Below are 16,279 nucleotides of genomic sequence, written 5' to 3' on the forward strand. Positions count from 1 at the left end.
TGCATATTTTATTTAATCCTTGAAACTGTAAACAATATTTCCATCAATACATTTGCTTTCTTAAGGCATGATTGATCAATTGTTGTTTGCTTAACTTCCAGTGGCAAATATTTTATATGTAATTATCAAATGTACCAAGATGTCGCGAAAAAAGATGTCACGAAAAACTTAAGATCTTTTCAACAAATGTTTTAAATAGATAACTTTTGGATTTATATGACGTCATACTTCTTATGTTATAATGATGTCCAGATTTGTAGACCTCACTATTGTTATCCCAGTTTTAAATAAGGTATTGAAATAATACCGGGTATCAACAAGCAATGTTTTATTAGTGTTGAAATAACCACCTCTTTCAAATTTTGTGTATGTTTATTTTTCTTTTCAGTTACATGGGAGGTGCTAATTTCTGGGGAGGAACAAAAGAAAAAGATGTAAGTATATAGTCTAGGTTCAAACATTATGTGTATAATGTATTCAAAATAAGTTTATTAGCATATGGAAGCCACTAAGAAGCAGGACAATGATCTGAATTAGCTGTAGTATTCTTGGCTGATTATTTGAAATAAAAATTATTTATGAAACTGTAAAATTAAACCAACAGTACTGCAGATAGGGTTTATATAACTAACAAAAACATTTATTTTTATATTTTTTTTCTTCTTTAAACACTAGTTCATTGCCAAAAAGAATGTTGTGCTCTTATTTGTAAACTTTTCAAAATTTCAGACATTTCAAGCCCCAAGTTTTGATGACAAGATTTTAGAAGTTGTGGCAGTGTTTGGTGGTATGCAGATGGCAGTCTCTAGAGTTTTAGATATACAACATCATAGAATTGCTCAGGTATGTTTATATTTGCTTTACACAGAATCTTGTAAATTTGATATTCTTGATCAATATTGCATACCAGTACGCAAATGTCCTTAATCAACCATCACTCAATCAGTATTGTTGTATGCTTTAAATGCAGCCACCAATGTTTTTTAGGCATATTTAGGACAAACTACTTAAAATCAACAAATGAAAAATTCAGGGTTGAAGGAATAATCAGGGGCGAAAATTAACACAACAGCCAATACTAAAGACAAATTCAAAACAAAATATCAAAAATCAACACAACAGCTGATTAATTTATAGGTATTTTAAGGACAAAAATTAAAGCAGAACTCAAAGTGAAGGCATATTTAGGGACAAAATACCAAATCTCAACAAAAGATATATTCTGGAGAAATATACTAAAAAACAACAAAACAGCCTATGATAAAGGCATATGCAGAACAAATTTACTAAAATAATAGGGTTAGGGCAAATTACAGCAAAAACAATTATAACATAGGAAAAATAATATGGTTGATCAACAGACAAATATGTGAAATTGGTTAATGTGATTTGAAAAAAAGCATATGTAGAATTTTATCAGAATTTTGATAAATGAGTAATAGTAAAGTCATATTTATCCTGTTACAATTTTGCAGTAATAATATTGAAAAAAATTAATGGCGATAAAAAACTGTTGATGCAAAAACTGTCAAAATAATTATTTCTTGTTATAATGTATGTTTATTGTAATTACAGTGTAGAACAGTAAAGATAACAATTATTGGTGATGAAGCTGTACCTGTACAAGTTGATGGAGAGGCTTGGAACCAACCACCAGGTTATATCAGAATTGTCCATAAGAACAGAGCACAAATGCTCACTAGAGACAGGGTAGGTCACACTGGAATATTATTGTTGCTAATACCAATATTGTTAGTGTTTTTGATGTTCATGTTTTAGCATTGTCTTGCTATTGGAATTTGACTTTAACAAGTTATCTTTCCTTTATCAAACAATAGTGTTTTTATTAAGGCTCTTCTAACTAGTCTTTCCCTCTGTCATCACTTAGCTACAGCATATTTGAATGAAATGTAATAATACCAATAAAAGGAAGACGTTTTAGATTTTTGTGAATCTTGGAGCTTATAATTTTGGTAAAATATTGGTATATATAATATGTGATTCAGAATTTGAATTTCAGATTGAAAAATTTGATAAAAATAATTGTGATATGGGGACCATAATAAATAATGATGGTAAAATGCAGTTGCCTTGTCCCAAAAAATCCACATAAAATGATATCCCACAAACATGTATTATTTTGTATGCAGCAATAGCACAAATACATTATTGAATATCGCAGGTTAGCACATTGATTTATTTTCAATTCATCACATTTAGGTACCAAGAATATCAAAGTTTTATCTAATACTTTCAAATTATTTTTGTTTTCATTTAGGCATTTGAGAAGACTTTAACACAATGGTCAGAGAAAGAGAAACAGAAGATAGAGAGACCAAGAAGTCCTCAAGCCATTCCTCTGTCTGAGGAAGAATCAATAGTTTTACAGAGCTTTGTAGAGGCAGCATCATCCCTTATAAAATGGTTTGTACCTTAATGAGAAGTTTACGTTCAAAGTTAATTTAACAATTTTCTGTCATTATCTTAATAAAAGTATGTATGCAAGTAATATGTAAAAAATTAACATTTTGTTTGTTTGCAAAGGCCTATGTGCTGTTCTTTTAAGTGAGAAAGTTCATTTGTGAAATAAAGCAGTATGCTCTTGAGTTTAAGACTGAAATTGCTTTAATTTGTCATTGAATAACTTAGAAAGCTGTTTATTATTATGTGCAACTGGTATCCAGTAAATTGAAACATTAGTATTTAACTACAATCTATTCTTTATTTCAGTGTGAAAGTAGTTTCCAGGAAGTACAGTGCTGTTGAAGAGGACCTGTATCCCCTAGCAACCCAGTCTTCAGAATTCTTAGACAATTTGTTTCCTTCAGGAAGAATGGCTGATGTAAGTATTTTTTAAAATGTTTACCACCATTTTTATGTCAATATTGAACCAAACCATACACAAAAAGGTGTTGTTAAAAACGTGTATATTGTTTGTGATGTGAAATGCTCACCTGTCAACTTGCAATACTTTTAAATCTGTATGTCTTTTGTATCTTTACCATTTTATCTTATTTATGTTCATTGGAATGTGTAAATGTTGTCTCATTCAATTTATTTTAAAGTAATACAGCTATAATAAGGTGGCGAATAAAGGAAATAATAAAGAACTATACTTCAATGCACTTTTATAATTGTAAGGCTGATATATGTAGATGCAGTATTATACATAATAACTTTGCTATTGATAAGCCTGGACTTTCTCCAATGTAAAATTAATAGTAACAAAGTTTTTAGGTTATTCTTTGGCCTATTGAATGATATGTAATAGTCCTACTGTTTTATTACAATTGAAATTTATTACAAGTTCCTATTCAGGGATGAGTAGCTGGTTCTCTGTTTTGGAAATTAAAGTCAATCCAAAGATTTTAGATCATCTTTGAATTGGTGGTTCTCACAAATAAATCTATAGCCAAAAATTCACACATTCATAGAAAAAGTTAAGAAATTGGTAATTAAAAGAAATATCTCCTAGATTAAAGAAACTTGAAATTGAAATTTGAATATAAAAAAGAATTCGGTATAATATTTTCCTGTTGTTAAATGAGTTTTTTGTTTTTATTTAATCAGCTTGATACAGATGAAACTGAAATAAGCCAGGTTGATATATGTTGTCACGGAATGTTGTTTAGCTGAGGGGCTCTGCAATAGGGGTTGTCATGTTTCCCTTAATAAATTCACTTGCAAAATATAATTCCACTTTCCATGCTGAATAACGAATGAAAAATATTTGTTCTGCCCCTTACAACAAGTTGACTTTATCCCTGCTTTAAGCATGCCAAGCATGAATCGTGCAATTTTAGTAGATTTTGTTGGTGATAAAAGTATTGATTCAGCTGTTATTACAGCTTTGTGTCAACTTTATAGTTATAGATGTGCTTTAGTTTGCTCAGCATGAATTGATGTTGATATTGTATCTTTGATTCATTGAATTTAATCACAATCACTCCTAATAAAGTTTTTTTTCTCTCAAAGTCTATTTTGAATTTTTATCATGAATTAAAACCATTATTAATTTTTATGCAGAAATATAGATGTTTTAATTTTTCAAATTTATGAAATTGTTCTATAGTAGGATTATTGAAAATCTGCTTTTTCTTTTACGAAGTTTAAATTTTCAGATTGAACAAAATTTCTTTGAAACTTTTTCTACAAGCATTTCAAAAGAGTATTCATTTCCATGTGTTTTAAAAGTTTCAAGATTTTTGAATGTCATGATTTATTTTCAGCCAACAGTACGGAGTCAAGTAATAGATTTTATACGTAGTGTACAACATCTTTATAACGATACCAATGTCTTTCTTACTGACAAAGCAGCTCTACTTGTAAGTATATTGTATCTTTTAAGATTGAACATTTCATGTTTTATTAAGATTAAAACATACAGTACTTATTTTATCGCATACATACATCTTTTGTGAATTCAGAGTAAAATCAGAGGATAATAGTAAATATTTGATGTGAATATATTTTAATTGGAAACAAGAATGTGTCCTCAGTACACGAATGCCCCACTCGCTCTATCATTTTCCATGTTCAGTGGACCGTGAAATTGGGGTAAAAACTCTAATTTGGCATTAAAATTAGAAAGATCATATCATAGGGAACATGTGTACTAAGTTTGAAGTCGATTTGTACTTCAACTTCATCAAAAACTACCTTGACCAAAAACTTTAACCTGGAGCAGGACAGACAGACGAACGGACGCACAGACCAGAAAACATAATGCCCCTTTACTATCGTAGGTGGGGCATAAAAATATTCAGATAAAAAGCATAAATGAATGTCTGATCCAAAACTTGAGTAAGAAATGGAAGGACATTACAGCATTTTTGTACAAGAAGAAACTTGAGAAATACAAAGACCAGCAGAACAACTGCTATAGAAAGAATAGTTGACCTTAAATGGGTTCGGCTATTAATTTGTTGGTCATATTGCTGTATAACTATTTCTGTTCTTATTCATCCTTTGCTTACAAATTTTCAGTTTTAAGCATTCCTGATAAATGTAAATCAAGGAAAGACCTATGATATTTATATAGTGCTGTTTTCATTTTTATTGTCAAGAGATGTATGTTTGTTTATTTCTTAAATATTTGAATTCATTTCAGAGACTTGATTCAGATGTGACGGATCAACTTAGTATGTGTTTAGCTCAGTTAGATATAGAATTACAGAAGATTTGTCAGATATTTAACCTTCCATTCCATACCCCATCACCCTCCATTTCTCAGGAAGAGGTTAGTATGTCTCACTCAGTTAGATATAGAATTACAGAAGATTTGTCACTTATTAAACCTTCTATTCCATACCCCATCACCCACCGTTTCTCAGGAAGAGGTTAGTATGTCTCACTCAGTAAGATATAGAATTACAGAAGATTTGTCAGATATTTAACCTTCCATTCCATACCCCATCACCCTCAGTTTCTCAGGAAGAGGTTAGTATGTCTCTCTCAGTTAGATATAGAATTACAGAAGATTTGTCAGATATTTAACCTTCCATTCCATACCCCATCACCCTCCGTTTCTCAGGAAGAGGTTAGTATGTCTCTCTCAGTTAGATATAGAATTACAGAAGATTTGTCAGATATTTAACCTTCCATTCCATACCCCATCACCCTCCGTTTCTCAGGAAGAGGTTAGTATTAGTATGTCTCGCTCAGTTAGATATAGAATTACAGAAGATTTGTCAGATATTTAACCTTCCATTCCATACCCCATCACCCTCCGTTTCTCAGGAAGAGGTTAGTATTAGTATGTCTCGCTCAGTTAGATATAGAATTACAGAAGATTTGTCAGATATTTAACCTTCCATTCCATACTCCATCACCCTCCGTTTCTCAGGAAGAGGTTAGTATGTCTCACTCAGTTAGATATAGAATTACAGAAGATTTGTCAGATATTTAACCTTCCATTCCATACCCCATCACCCTCAAGTTCTCAGGAAGAGGTTAGTATGTCTCGCTCAGTTAGATATAGAATTACAGAAGATTTGTCAGATATTTAACCTTCCATTCCATACCCCATCACCCTCAAGTTCTCAGGAAGAGGTTAGTATGTCTCTCTCAGTTAGATATAGAATTACAGAAGATTTGTCACTTATTAAACCTTCTATTCCATACCCTGTCACCTTCTGTTTCTCAGGAAGAGGTTAGTATGTCTCGCTCATTAGATATAGAATTACAGAAGATTTGTCGGATATTTAACCTTCCTGAATGAATACCCTATTACCCTCCGTTTCTCAGGAAGAAGAGGTTAGTATGTGTCTGTCTATATCTTATTCTATCCATCCTGACCTGTTACAGGTTAGTTTAAGTTTTGGATGAGGCTAGTTTGTGGTAACCTTAGTACACAAATTTACTATTTGACATACATATTTATCTTATACTTATGGGAAAATAATGGTATAATTGTACCCCTTGATGAAACTAATTTGTTCATATATTCATGCATGATGAAGAATTGTCTTAGCCATGTGATATTTCTTTCTTTATCAACTACTTCTGGTTATTTTGCAGGTCTTTCTTAAACGATATCTCAGGATTAGACCTGTAGGTACACATCTGTATATTACTGTTGTTTTTTCTATTTCAGCCCCTTACTCCAAATATAGAACAGAGTAAAAAAGGCAAACCTGGCAGATTAAAGCATGTCTATAACAAACTGAAAGGCAAGAGTAAAGACAAAGATAGCAAAGTTAACATTCCAGTTTGTAAGTTTACACTTGAGAAAAATATGACTGAAGTTTTAACATCACTACTTTCAGCACTATTGTGCTATTTCGTGGCAGTCAGTTTAAATTGATGGAGGAAGCAGGCATACATGAGGAGAACTTTTGTTTGGAAAAATAAAAACCCTAGTCTATTAAGATGGAGTTGAAGGTGTAGAATTTTAACTCACAACCGTGTGTTGAAAGGCTAGTGATAAAGTAGTTTGAATACTTAGACCACTGGGCCTTTTAAAGCCCCATAAATTAAAAGAAGATATGGGTTATGATCAGTTGCAACTCAACAACACTTACTGACTTTATGAGGCAGTTTTAAAATTGCACTGTAATAAATTTGTTTAAAAATACAATGTTCACAAGAAAAATATCAAAACTACCTGATATGTTGTTTAAACCAGTACGTTCTAATTTGATTGGATTCAATTGAAATTTTATTTGAATATTCTTCACATTTATGATTTTACTGGTAAAATTTGTATGCCCCCGCCATAGTGGAGGGGGCATTAAGTTTTAACCTTGTCTGTCTGTAAATGTTTCTGTTCTCCAAGTTCAGTTTGCCTCAACCAAATATTATGAAATTTATATACAATGCTAATAACAACAAAACACAGATCAAGTTTAAATTTTGGAGGTTTCACTAACCATTCTAGAGTTATACCCCTATACAAAAGGGAAAACATTGCTGACTTTTTCGTTTCTGTTCTCTTACTTAAGTTTGCCTAAACCAACTGTTTTGAAACTTATACACAATGCTTATTTCCACAAAACTTGGATCAATAACAAGATTGGGTAGCTTCACTTTTACCACTCTTCAGTTATGTCACTTTATAAGTTTATATGATAAAGTCCCATGGACACATTCACTATTTATTTACTATTGAGACATTGTCTTGTGAATTTTTAAAACCAGATTGACTAATTACATATAAGATTGAAATACTCATATTTTTTTAGCGAGTAATGTATACACTTGGACAACAGATGATGTGGGTTTGTGGTTAGAATCCTTATCACTAGTAGAGTACAGAGATTCATTTATAGGACATGAAATCAGGGGCACAGAACTCTTATCACTAGATAAAGGTGATATACAGGTAAATAGATAGTATTAATTCCTATATAAAAAAAGTTTATTATTTTATTTTCTTATGGTTTCTTGTGCATACTTTTTATTTCTAATTCAAATAAGTCTGAATTCTTCAGTGTTGACAAAGTTTAGGATAGCGGTGATTGAAGATGAAATATCCACAAAATAATTTTCCAACTTTTATAATGCTTGAAGATACCCCTGAAATCTCTGTACAATTGGGCAAGTGTTAAAACTAAGAGTTAAAAGCTTATAAGACACTGATCAATAACGGTGCCAACCGTGCAAGGGCTGTATAGCCACTTCCATTTGTTCAATAACTGTCTCCGAAATAGGATATTTTCTGAAAAATATGTTTTTTGATAGTTTCAAAGAAAATTTAGGAAGTACAAAACACTACATTTATACGTCATATCACAAATATTTTCGACTCTTTATGGTTTGAGAGGAGTTGCAGCTCAATGAAATTAGTCTCTTCCTTTAGTAGTATAGATATTCCTTGGAACTAAATTCAGCAATAACTGACAGGCGTTTAAATTTCTATTCCAGGATCTAGGAGTTCACAAAGTAGGCCATTTGAAAAGAATACAACAGGGGATAAAGGAGTTAAATAATCGTATGGCAGCTTTTGAGAAATTGTCATGACAAAATAGTACATAGTAGTTAATGGTGTCAAGTCTAATGTTAATGTCCTAAATGAGCAATGTTCAGATGTGATATCATATGTGGCACTGTCTATGTCTTGTTGCATCAGTGTACTACATATTTATATGTCACTTTAATCTTTAAATGCTGTATTAGCTTACTAAAGACCAAAGTACTTATTTAAACAATTCTACCTAGTGAATGATAATAATTGGCCAGAAATTTAGGGAATTCAAATATTTTACATCTTTTCATCATTGTATGAGTTTAATAAGCACCAAAGAAGTTATTGAAAAAATACTAGCTAGTGCAGGATAATATTTGGCCAGAAATTTACGGAATTCAAATGTTTTATATCTTTCCATTGCTGTATTAGCTTACTAAACACCAAAGTACTTATTTCAATAAGTGTACCTAGTGAATGATAATATTTGGCCAGATTTTGGAGATTTCAATTTTTGAAAATTAAGAAAATTAACATTTTTGCACGAAGAAGATTCTGAAAGTTAAATGTTATTTGATAAGAGATATAGTTTTTATTCACCATCTGATTAAGTTTTACAAGTAACATGGTTTTTATAAAGAATCTTTCAAGATGAATACACATTGTTTCTGAAAATGTGGTTGTTACCATTTGAAAGTACTAAAAAGATTTGAAATACTAAACTTAAAGCAATGCTAAAGACCACTCATATTTCTGTTTGATTTGTTCAGAAAAAAATTTCTTAAGGCTTTATCTTTCAATATTTTGTCAGTAAAGCTCAATTTGTTTTTTTCTGACTTAAAAAATCATAATTGTGTTACAATTTAAGTTACTAAAAAAACTGAAATTAATATTATCCACTTTATGGAATGGTCTGACAGAAGATTTACCAGGCGTTGGTTCACTTAATATTGATGTCAACAATTGTCAACAGTATTTCAATCACATGTCTGACAAAAAAGTTCTTTAAGTCCCCTAGTCATAAGAACAAGAGTCCATCATATATAGTGAGTAAGAATGGATAGTAACAACTTCAGTTACTGTATAGAAATTAAGTATTAGTACTTGTTTTCTCAATGTATAAAAAAAGTAAGTGATAAAACTTGACACTATTAAAAAAAACTCCTCTCAAGAGGCAAAACTCAGCATTGTATTGATGTCAGCATTTAGTGTTAATGCTTTAATAAGATGTGTTTGTGCGTGTGTGACTTTAATAATTTTGTCCATGTTTTATGTGTAAATTGTATATGAAATGCAAAGACATTTTTCTACTTTTTCAGATAATTGTCATTTTTAAATAGTAGCTATTAAATGTTAAATATTGTTGGGACCAAAGCATTGTTTATTTTTTGTACTATTTTTTATGAATGAAAATTATTTGTATTCAACTTAGAATGGATCTTATAAGGTTCAGTTAACAAATACTGAGTGTTTGTCTTCTTTGAATTTGAAATTATAAGAATTAATTATTCGAAATTAAAAGATGCTTTGTTTATATGTTTTCAAACAACATTATGGTAAAATTTCATATTTTCAACTTTTGATGAGTTGTCCTAAATGAAACCAAATTGAAGTGAATGTACTTTAGTAATAAGGGTTGATGTGCCCAGTGGCAGTCTTTAATATTATAACTATTGCCAAAAGGATAGCTTCTTTTAATAATACTTCTTAAAGATTACAGTAAATATATTGTTGCTTATAGCTTGAGTATAGTATCTTTTAGTTTGCATTTAGCCTAGTCAGTTAACTTTTTATGGCAAAATTGTGTTTTTAGTTATGTTTTTGCTCATATTCAGAATGTACCTTTCGATTTGTGCCCCTTGAAAATTAATTATCACAATCATTGCTGATAAAGCAATAGGATAAGTGCAATTTGAAATTTGCTAACCATTAAAAGGATGATCGTTGAGCTGATCTTTTCTATTAGTTTATAAAAATGTCCAAACACAGTCATTTGCCGTGATCAAAATGGAATATGAGTTTTGTCTCATCTATGAACTTGATGGACATCTTAATATATAATACAATCAGGTTGGCTGATTTCGTTTGTCAAATAAGTCTGGGCATTTTGTAAACATGCAATTATATGAACAGACAAACAGAATCACCAACCAGTATTGTAATTTTAATAAAGAAAAAAAATACCAACATAGACATTTACAAATTTAAAGGAACTATCATATAAAGATATAATGGATGGAGAGTTGTCTCATTGGCACTCATACCTCTTCTTCTTATATCTATAAATAGAATGTGAATAAAAACGGATTTTCCCTTCTATGTCATTGTCCATGTCATTTGATCTTTAATCCTTGATAATGGTACTTTATTATTGATCTCATTTTATTTTTGTAGCATAGTATATATGTCTGATCATTGTCAGACCAAAGATTATTATTTGATATCTGTAAATATCTTTTGTTTGTATAGTAGAGTTATTTATTTATTTTTATTTTTATAAAAATGGTACACAACATGTGTTTTTTCTTTTCATTTGCTTTGTTTTTGTTTGTTTGTTTGGGTTAATTATTTTATTGATATCTCTTTTTTATTTAAGTACAATGATTTGGTTATTATATATTTTGTTTTGTCTTAAATTATGAAAGCAACCAAAGGGTTCGTTTTTACTTGATTGCCAGGCTTTTGCTCTTGTGATATCAGTTTCTCAGGAACTCCACAAATTTGTAAACCATTCTATGAAATAAAAGATTGGTTTTGGAGAAGTATGAATGGTCCTTTTCATATCATTATAATTGTATTCATGGATTTATTTCATTTTATTTGCTTTAAAAGGATTTTACTAATGGCATAATTTTGACCCCTCACATTTTGGATGTCACTTTAATACTGAATACTGTTTATGATTTTTTTATTTTTTTTTTCAAATAAAACAAGATAAATATGAGTAGTTACTCTAGATATGGGGGAAAAAATCTCATAACCCTAACTTGTCTTGCACTTTTATTTTTCAAGGATCTCGACTTGCCATTTAAAAGGTTTCAAAATCTTGAAAATGTAACTATGATCTTCCGTAAATATGGCTTTTCAGATTGATAACTTTCAGAACTATAGTGAGTCTATTATGTTTCTGACTAAAATTATAGTTTCAAGAAATGAGTATCAATAATGAAATATGATTTGATAACTATAGATCTGATTGATTATGAGGATTTCTAATTTTTTATTTGAATTATTTTAAAATTTTCTAATACCAAATCATGGACTTAAGCATTTCTGATTATATTATTAAGGAATCAAGCATTAAGAATCTTAAAAGTCTTGCACATTTAATTTCCAAACTCTTATTGTTTTCAGAAGAAGTAAAAAGGTAAATGGTTTCGTCACATAAAGCTGTCATTGTTAAAATTAGACACAAAAGTCCCTAAAGTAAAAAAAAAGCTCAGATTGTAGTTTGTGTCTCTATATCAATGTAAAAAATCTTTGAAAACTGTATCCATTATTTTTGTAAGCTGTAGAAAAAATAATTTGTCATAAATGAGAAATAATCCAGGAATCAGTTTTAATGGAACATAGGGATTTTAATGCTTTGAAGTAATGGTAATATGGTAATGAACATAAGACAGCAACAAATGGAAGTTTTTTTAATGACCTTGACTGGTTATACAGCCCTTGCACTGTCGGCCCTGGCTTGCGCTTTTTGGGGCATTTAAATTATTTCATTTTTACCATATGGTAATAATATAAGACAGCATATATGCTCAACTATAAGTAGTTATTTTTGATCACCTGATCTTGACCTGCAGATGGCCAGTAGTTATGTAAAGGATATAGGGCAATGGTTCAAAGGTCAGTAAAATAATGGTCTTATTTGTAGTAAAATATATATATACATATACTGTTTTGTATTTGAATATTTAAAGTATATTATTTCTAGATCTGCACTAAATTTAATATTTCAATTTTTGATGGCAACTAACATATCAGATAGGTAAAACTTTCTGGAAAATTGTGAAATATAGAAGACTTAAAATTTCTTCAAGTTTTGCTATTGTTTATAGATAATTTGTTAGTGTAAACATATATAATACTGTTCTAAAGAAATACTGGATCAGACAAAAGTTTTTAACTTTATAGCAAAGTCTTATTCAATAATTAGTTTCCGAAGATTTAGTTTACCTGGTAAATTTTGATACTTTTTACTTGTGTCCTAAAGTTTTTTGAGGACAGATTGTCTTCTTTGATAATTTTATCGAGCTTTAAGTGATATAATCCTCTCAAATATCAAAATCTGGTGACAGCTTATAAATTTTAAAATTCAAATAAAGTTATATAATTTAAAAAATGTATTTCAAAGATTATATCAGGTACTCCTGTTATTGGAGGGATTGTTTTGGAAAAGTTTACACAAATATATTTATTGAGCCTAGAATATGCAGGTTACAAATAAACTAAAAGTGAAAAGCAAAAATAAAAGTGCTTTGATTTCTAGGAAGACATTTAACACAGAATATTTTTTTTCGTCATTGAATTAATTAGGCAAAAATGCTCAAACAAGTTACAATAAGTTCATAACAAACTTTAAAAAAAAAAATGAACAAGACTCCGTAATTGATTAAGTGTGGCTTTATTCAAGTTATCAGCATTCCGTTTTACTGATCATGTCAGATCATTTTACCAATGGGCTGTAAATGCCCTCAAGCTGCAGGCCAGCTTTCATGCATTAAACCAAGAAAAATCATGCTAATTATGTGAATATTTGTTATTGATTAGCATCAAACTGTGCTGAAGATATACACCAATTTCTAGTTTGTCTCCCATTGAAAAAAAATAATGTTTTTCATGCAATATTTTAAAGGGTCCTTACTGTTCACATTCAGTTCAACTAGTGCAAAACTAAGACGAGTTGAGAAATCCATGAACTAGAAATTGGTGTATTAAAAATATATTCTTGCTGGTTCAAAATTTGAAATAAAATATACCTCATTCATGTATAGTAACTACATTTTGTCTATGTTTTTTAAGTCTGTAAAACATGTACTGTTGTCTGATATTGTGTAAAGCTTTTTGATGTGTATTTTTGTAATGTATCAAGTCTTGTTTGAATTAATCTTACAGTGGTCATTATTCCAAAGATAAAGTATATCTATGCAACTGCATGCAGGAACCTGTAATAATTTTCTACCAGTTCATCTTGGGCTGACATACAGTTGGGCATAAATTATGCATATTTTTTTTAGTTATTTTTAGATTGTCTATTTATGGATTTTCATTAAAGATTTTATAGCATTTTACCCAAAATGTAAGGAACTTTTCATTATTTAGGTTTGAACATTTGTACGATTCAAATGACAGGTAGTATAGCCTTAAAAGATTTTTTCAACCGGCTACGAAAAAAGTCAATTCAGAAATTAATGCTTGATATTTATTATTGCGATTTTATCTAATAGACAAGAATGTTGGTTAATAATTGCTAAATTTGTGATTTTGAAATAAAAAAATGCATTCAGGTCTGTGGTTCAACAATCTGATTGCAAGTTTTTATTATTTCGATACTCACCTAGTCATAGTATTTGCGTTGATAAAGTCCTTGCAATAAATTCTGAATTTACAATGTTGGAACCAAAGTTCATTGTTTGAAATCACCAATTATGTTTGACCACTGAAAGATTAGAAAAGAAAACTGTCCCTTACTATTTGTACATATGTTCTTTTTACCTAAGTCTTTCCATACAGTTATTTTCATTGAGAACAAATTTATTGCCCTTGTTGAATTTTATATAGGATTACAGATGATGTCCATGTATCTTGAAGAAATTATTTTGTCTTTTATGGATAGATAACTATTTGAAATGTCTTTTAAGTCCCCTTGTATGTGTAAATGTATATCTACATCTATTTTTAAATATGTGTGCTTATTAAAAAAGTCTTCTCATGACACCAGGCGTCAATAAAACTTTTTAAACTGGTATGTTTATTTAAACTGCAAAATCAAACTACGAAACTAAATAGAGCATAAATCATATTCAATAGTCAATTTTCTTACAAAGGTGGTGTATTATAATAATTTTATCAGTGAAACCTTAATTCTTCAAGTGGACATAACGTACATTTGATATAAATTCAACTTAATAAATCAATTTCACACGACAAATATTTTCTGTCAATATCAAAACTTTTTTTTAATTTTCTGGATACAATTCCAATGGACCTAAATGTTTACACGAAAAATTTGTTAACATTAGCATAGTTTATTGTGTAATATATACCATTCATGATGAACATGCATAAAACCTTTTTATCCTTTTTGATCCTATCTCTAGCAAGTTTTAAAGATTTGGGTCAAGATCCATGTAGTAATGTTGAAAATCTTTCTATATAAGATAGTTCTTTCTAACATTTATTTGATTTTTGATTTTTGTGCAAAAAAAGCCAATCTATTTAAATCTACAGTGACTTTTACTTATTTTCAAGCCCACTAAAGTTTTTTTCGTGCAGTTTTGGTAATCAATGGCAAATTTTGTTTATTTAGTTCTACCCAATAAAGACAAAATATTTCTCAAGATAGTATGTATATGTATGATCTATAGTATGTGATAAGGAATATTCATGTAAAATTCTTACTACTTAAGTTAGACAAACATTATTTTTCATAAATTTCATAGTTATAACTTTAACGAAGGTTAAGGTTAGTTTCATTATACTGCCAGGTTGAACCAAACCTAGTTTAATAGTTTGTAGAGGTCCATCTAAAATTATTATAACAACCTGCTGGTCAACTAGAGTGGGTGTCAGAGCCTCTGACTACCAGTAATGTAGTTATCAAGCCTCTGATTAAACTCTCCTTATAAAACCAAACAGGATGATTATCTTCCAAATTTGTGCATGATGTCCTACTTTTTACCGAAGATAAACTTTAGAGTATTTGGTTTCATCATTTTTCAACGTATTTACTAATTTTACCCATAAAAGGTTGAAAAATCCTTTTAGAATCATGTGAATTACGGGAGACTTTCTGGGTAGTATTAACAGCATTTTAATAAATACATACTGTAGATCATACAGAAGATAATGTGCAAGTTTATATTTGTTACAGATATTGTATGTAAGAAAAGACACAGATTTTCTACCTTTGTATGATAATTGTTAAACCTTAGTGTTAATATTTTAATGTATTTTATGCTTTTGAAATGTTTTCTACAATATTTTGTTGTTTTTTTCACAGTTAAAGTTTATGCATTCATCTAGTGTCAAACTGTGATTTTTTTAATTGAAAATCTGTAGACCCATAAATATTGTTCCTTTCAAAATGTCATAAAAACAATAAAAATTTACAAGATTTTGTGTTTTAAATTTAACAAAATCATAGATTGTTTCATTTCATAGGTTCAATTCCCCTATAACAATATGACTGGAGGGCTTTCAACAATGAGCAAACCCATAAGTAAGCGTCCATATTTAAAGTTAACAAGAGGCTGTCAGAGCGACAGCAAACTGGATTTATTAACATTTATTTGTGTCCTGGCATTTTTCAATATCACAAGAATCATAACTCCTGAACAGTGAAAGTGAGAATTGTCAATTTCAAATTTGACCTCCATTTTTTAATCAGTAACAACATATTAAAATTTTAAAAGCTTTTGTTGAACAGTTCATGAGTAAATGCAGGGATGACAGGAAACACCATTTTTCAATCTTTCAACAACCATAACTCCTGAATGGTAAAAGTCAAAATCTTCATTATTGAACTCAACTTCCATTTTGTTGTCAGATAGATCAAATATTAAAAAACGTTAATATTTATATTACCTTGGTAAGTACTAGTGTACATCTAATTGAGACAATTTATCAGAGACTACAAAATAGTCATATGGTATG

General features: G+C 29.8%; 1 protein-coding gene across 8 annotated transcripts in view; it reads left to right on the forward strand.

Annotated features, from left to right (window-relative positions):
• Window positions 1–15,741, forward strand: part of LOC134711622 (diacylglycerol kinase delta-like) — a 66,545-nt gene extending 50,804 nt beyond the window's left edge. For 7 of the 8 annotated variants that reach the window (XM_063572332.1, XM_063572333.1, XM_063572334.1 and 4 more), the window contains 11 exons: window positions 389–434; window positions 730–843; window positions 1,576–1,710; window positions 2,279–2,424; window positions 2,731–2,842; window positions 3,571–3,600; window positions 4,230–4,325; window positions 5,111–5,239; window positions 6,596–6,713; window positions 7,683–7,822; window positions 8,365–15,741. In XM_063572332.1, the coding sequence (XP_063428402.1) occupies window positions 389–434; window positions 730–843; window positions 1,576–1,710; window positions 2,279–2,424; window positions 2,731–2,842; window positions 3,571–3,600; window positions 4,230–4,325; window positions 5,111–5,239; window positions 6,596–6,713; window positions 7,683–7,822; window positions 8,365–8,460 (1,162 nt within the window). In that variant the 3' untranslated portion in view covers window positions 8,461–15,741. The remainder of the gene's footprint in view (window positions 1–388; window positions 435–729; window positions 844–1,575; window positions 1,711–2,278; window positions 2,425–2,730; window positions 2,843–3,570; window positions 3,601–4,229; window positions 4,326–5,110; window positions 5,240–6,595; window positions 6,714–7,682; window positions 7,823–8,364) is intronic. The other variant, XM_063572335.1, reaches the window with a different exon arrangement.
• The last annotated feature ends 538 nt before the right edge of the window (window positions 15,742–16,279 follow it).

Source organism: Mytilus trossulus, chromosome 3 (genome assembly GCF_036588685.1).
Source record: "Mytilus trossulus isolate FHL-02 chromosome 3, PNRI_Mtr1.1.1.hap1, whole genome shotgun sequence".
In the NCBI taxonomy this organism is placed as follows: Eukaryota; Metazoa; Mollusca; class Bivalvia; order Mytilida; family Mytilidae; genus Mytilus; species Mytilus trossulus.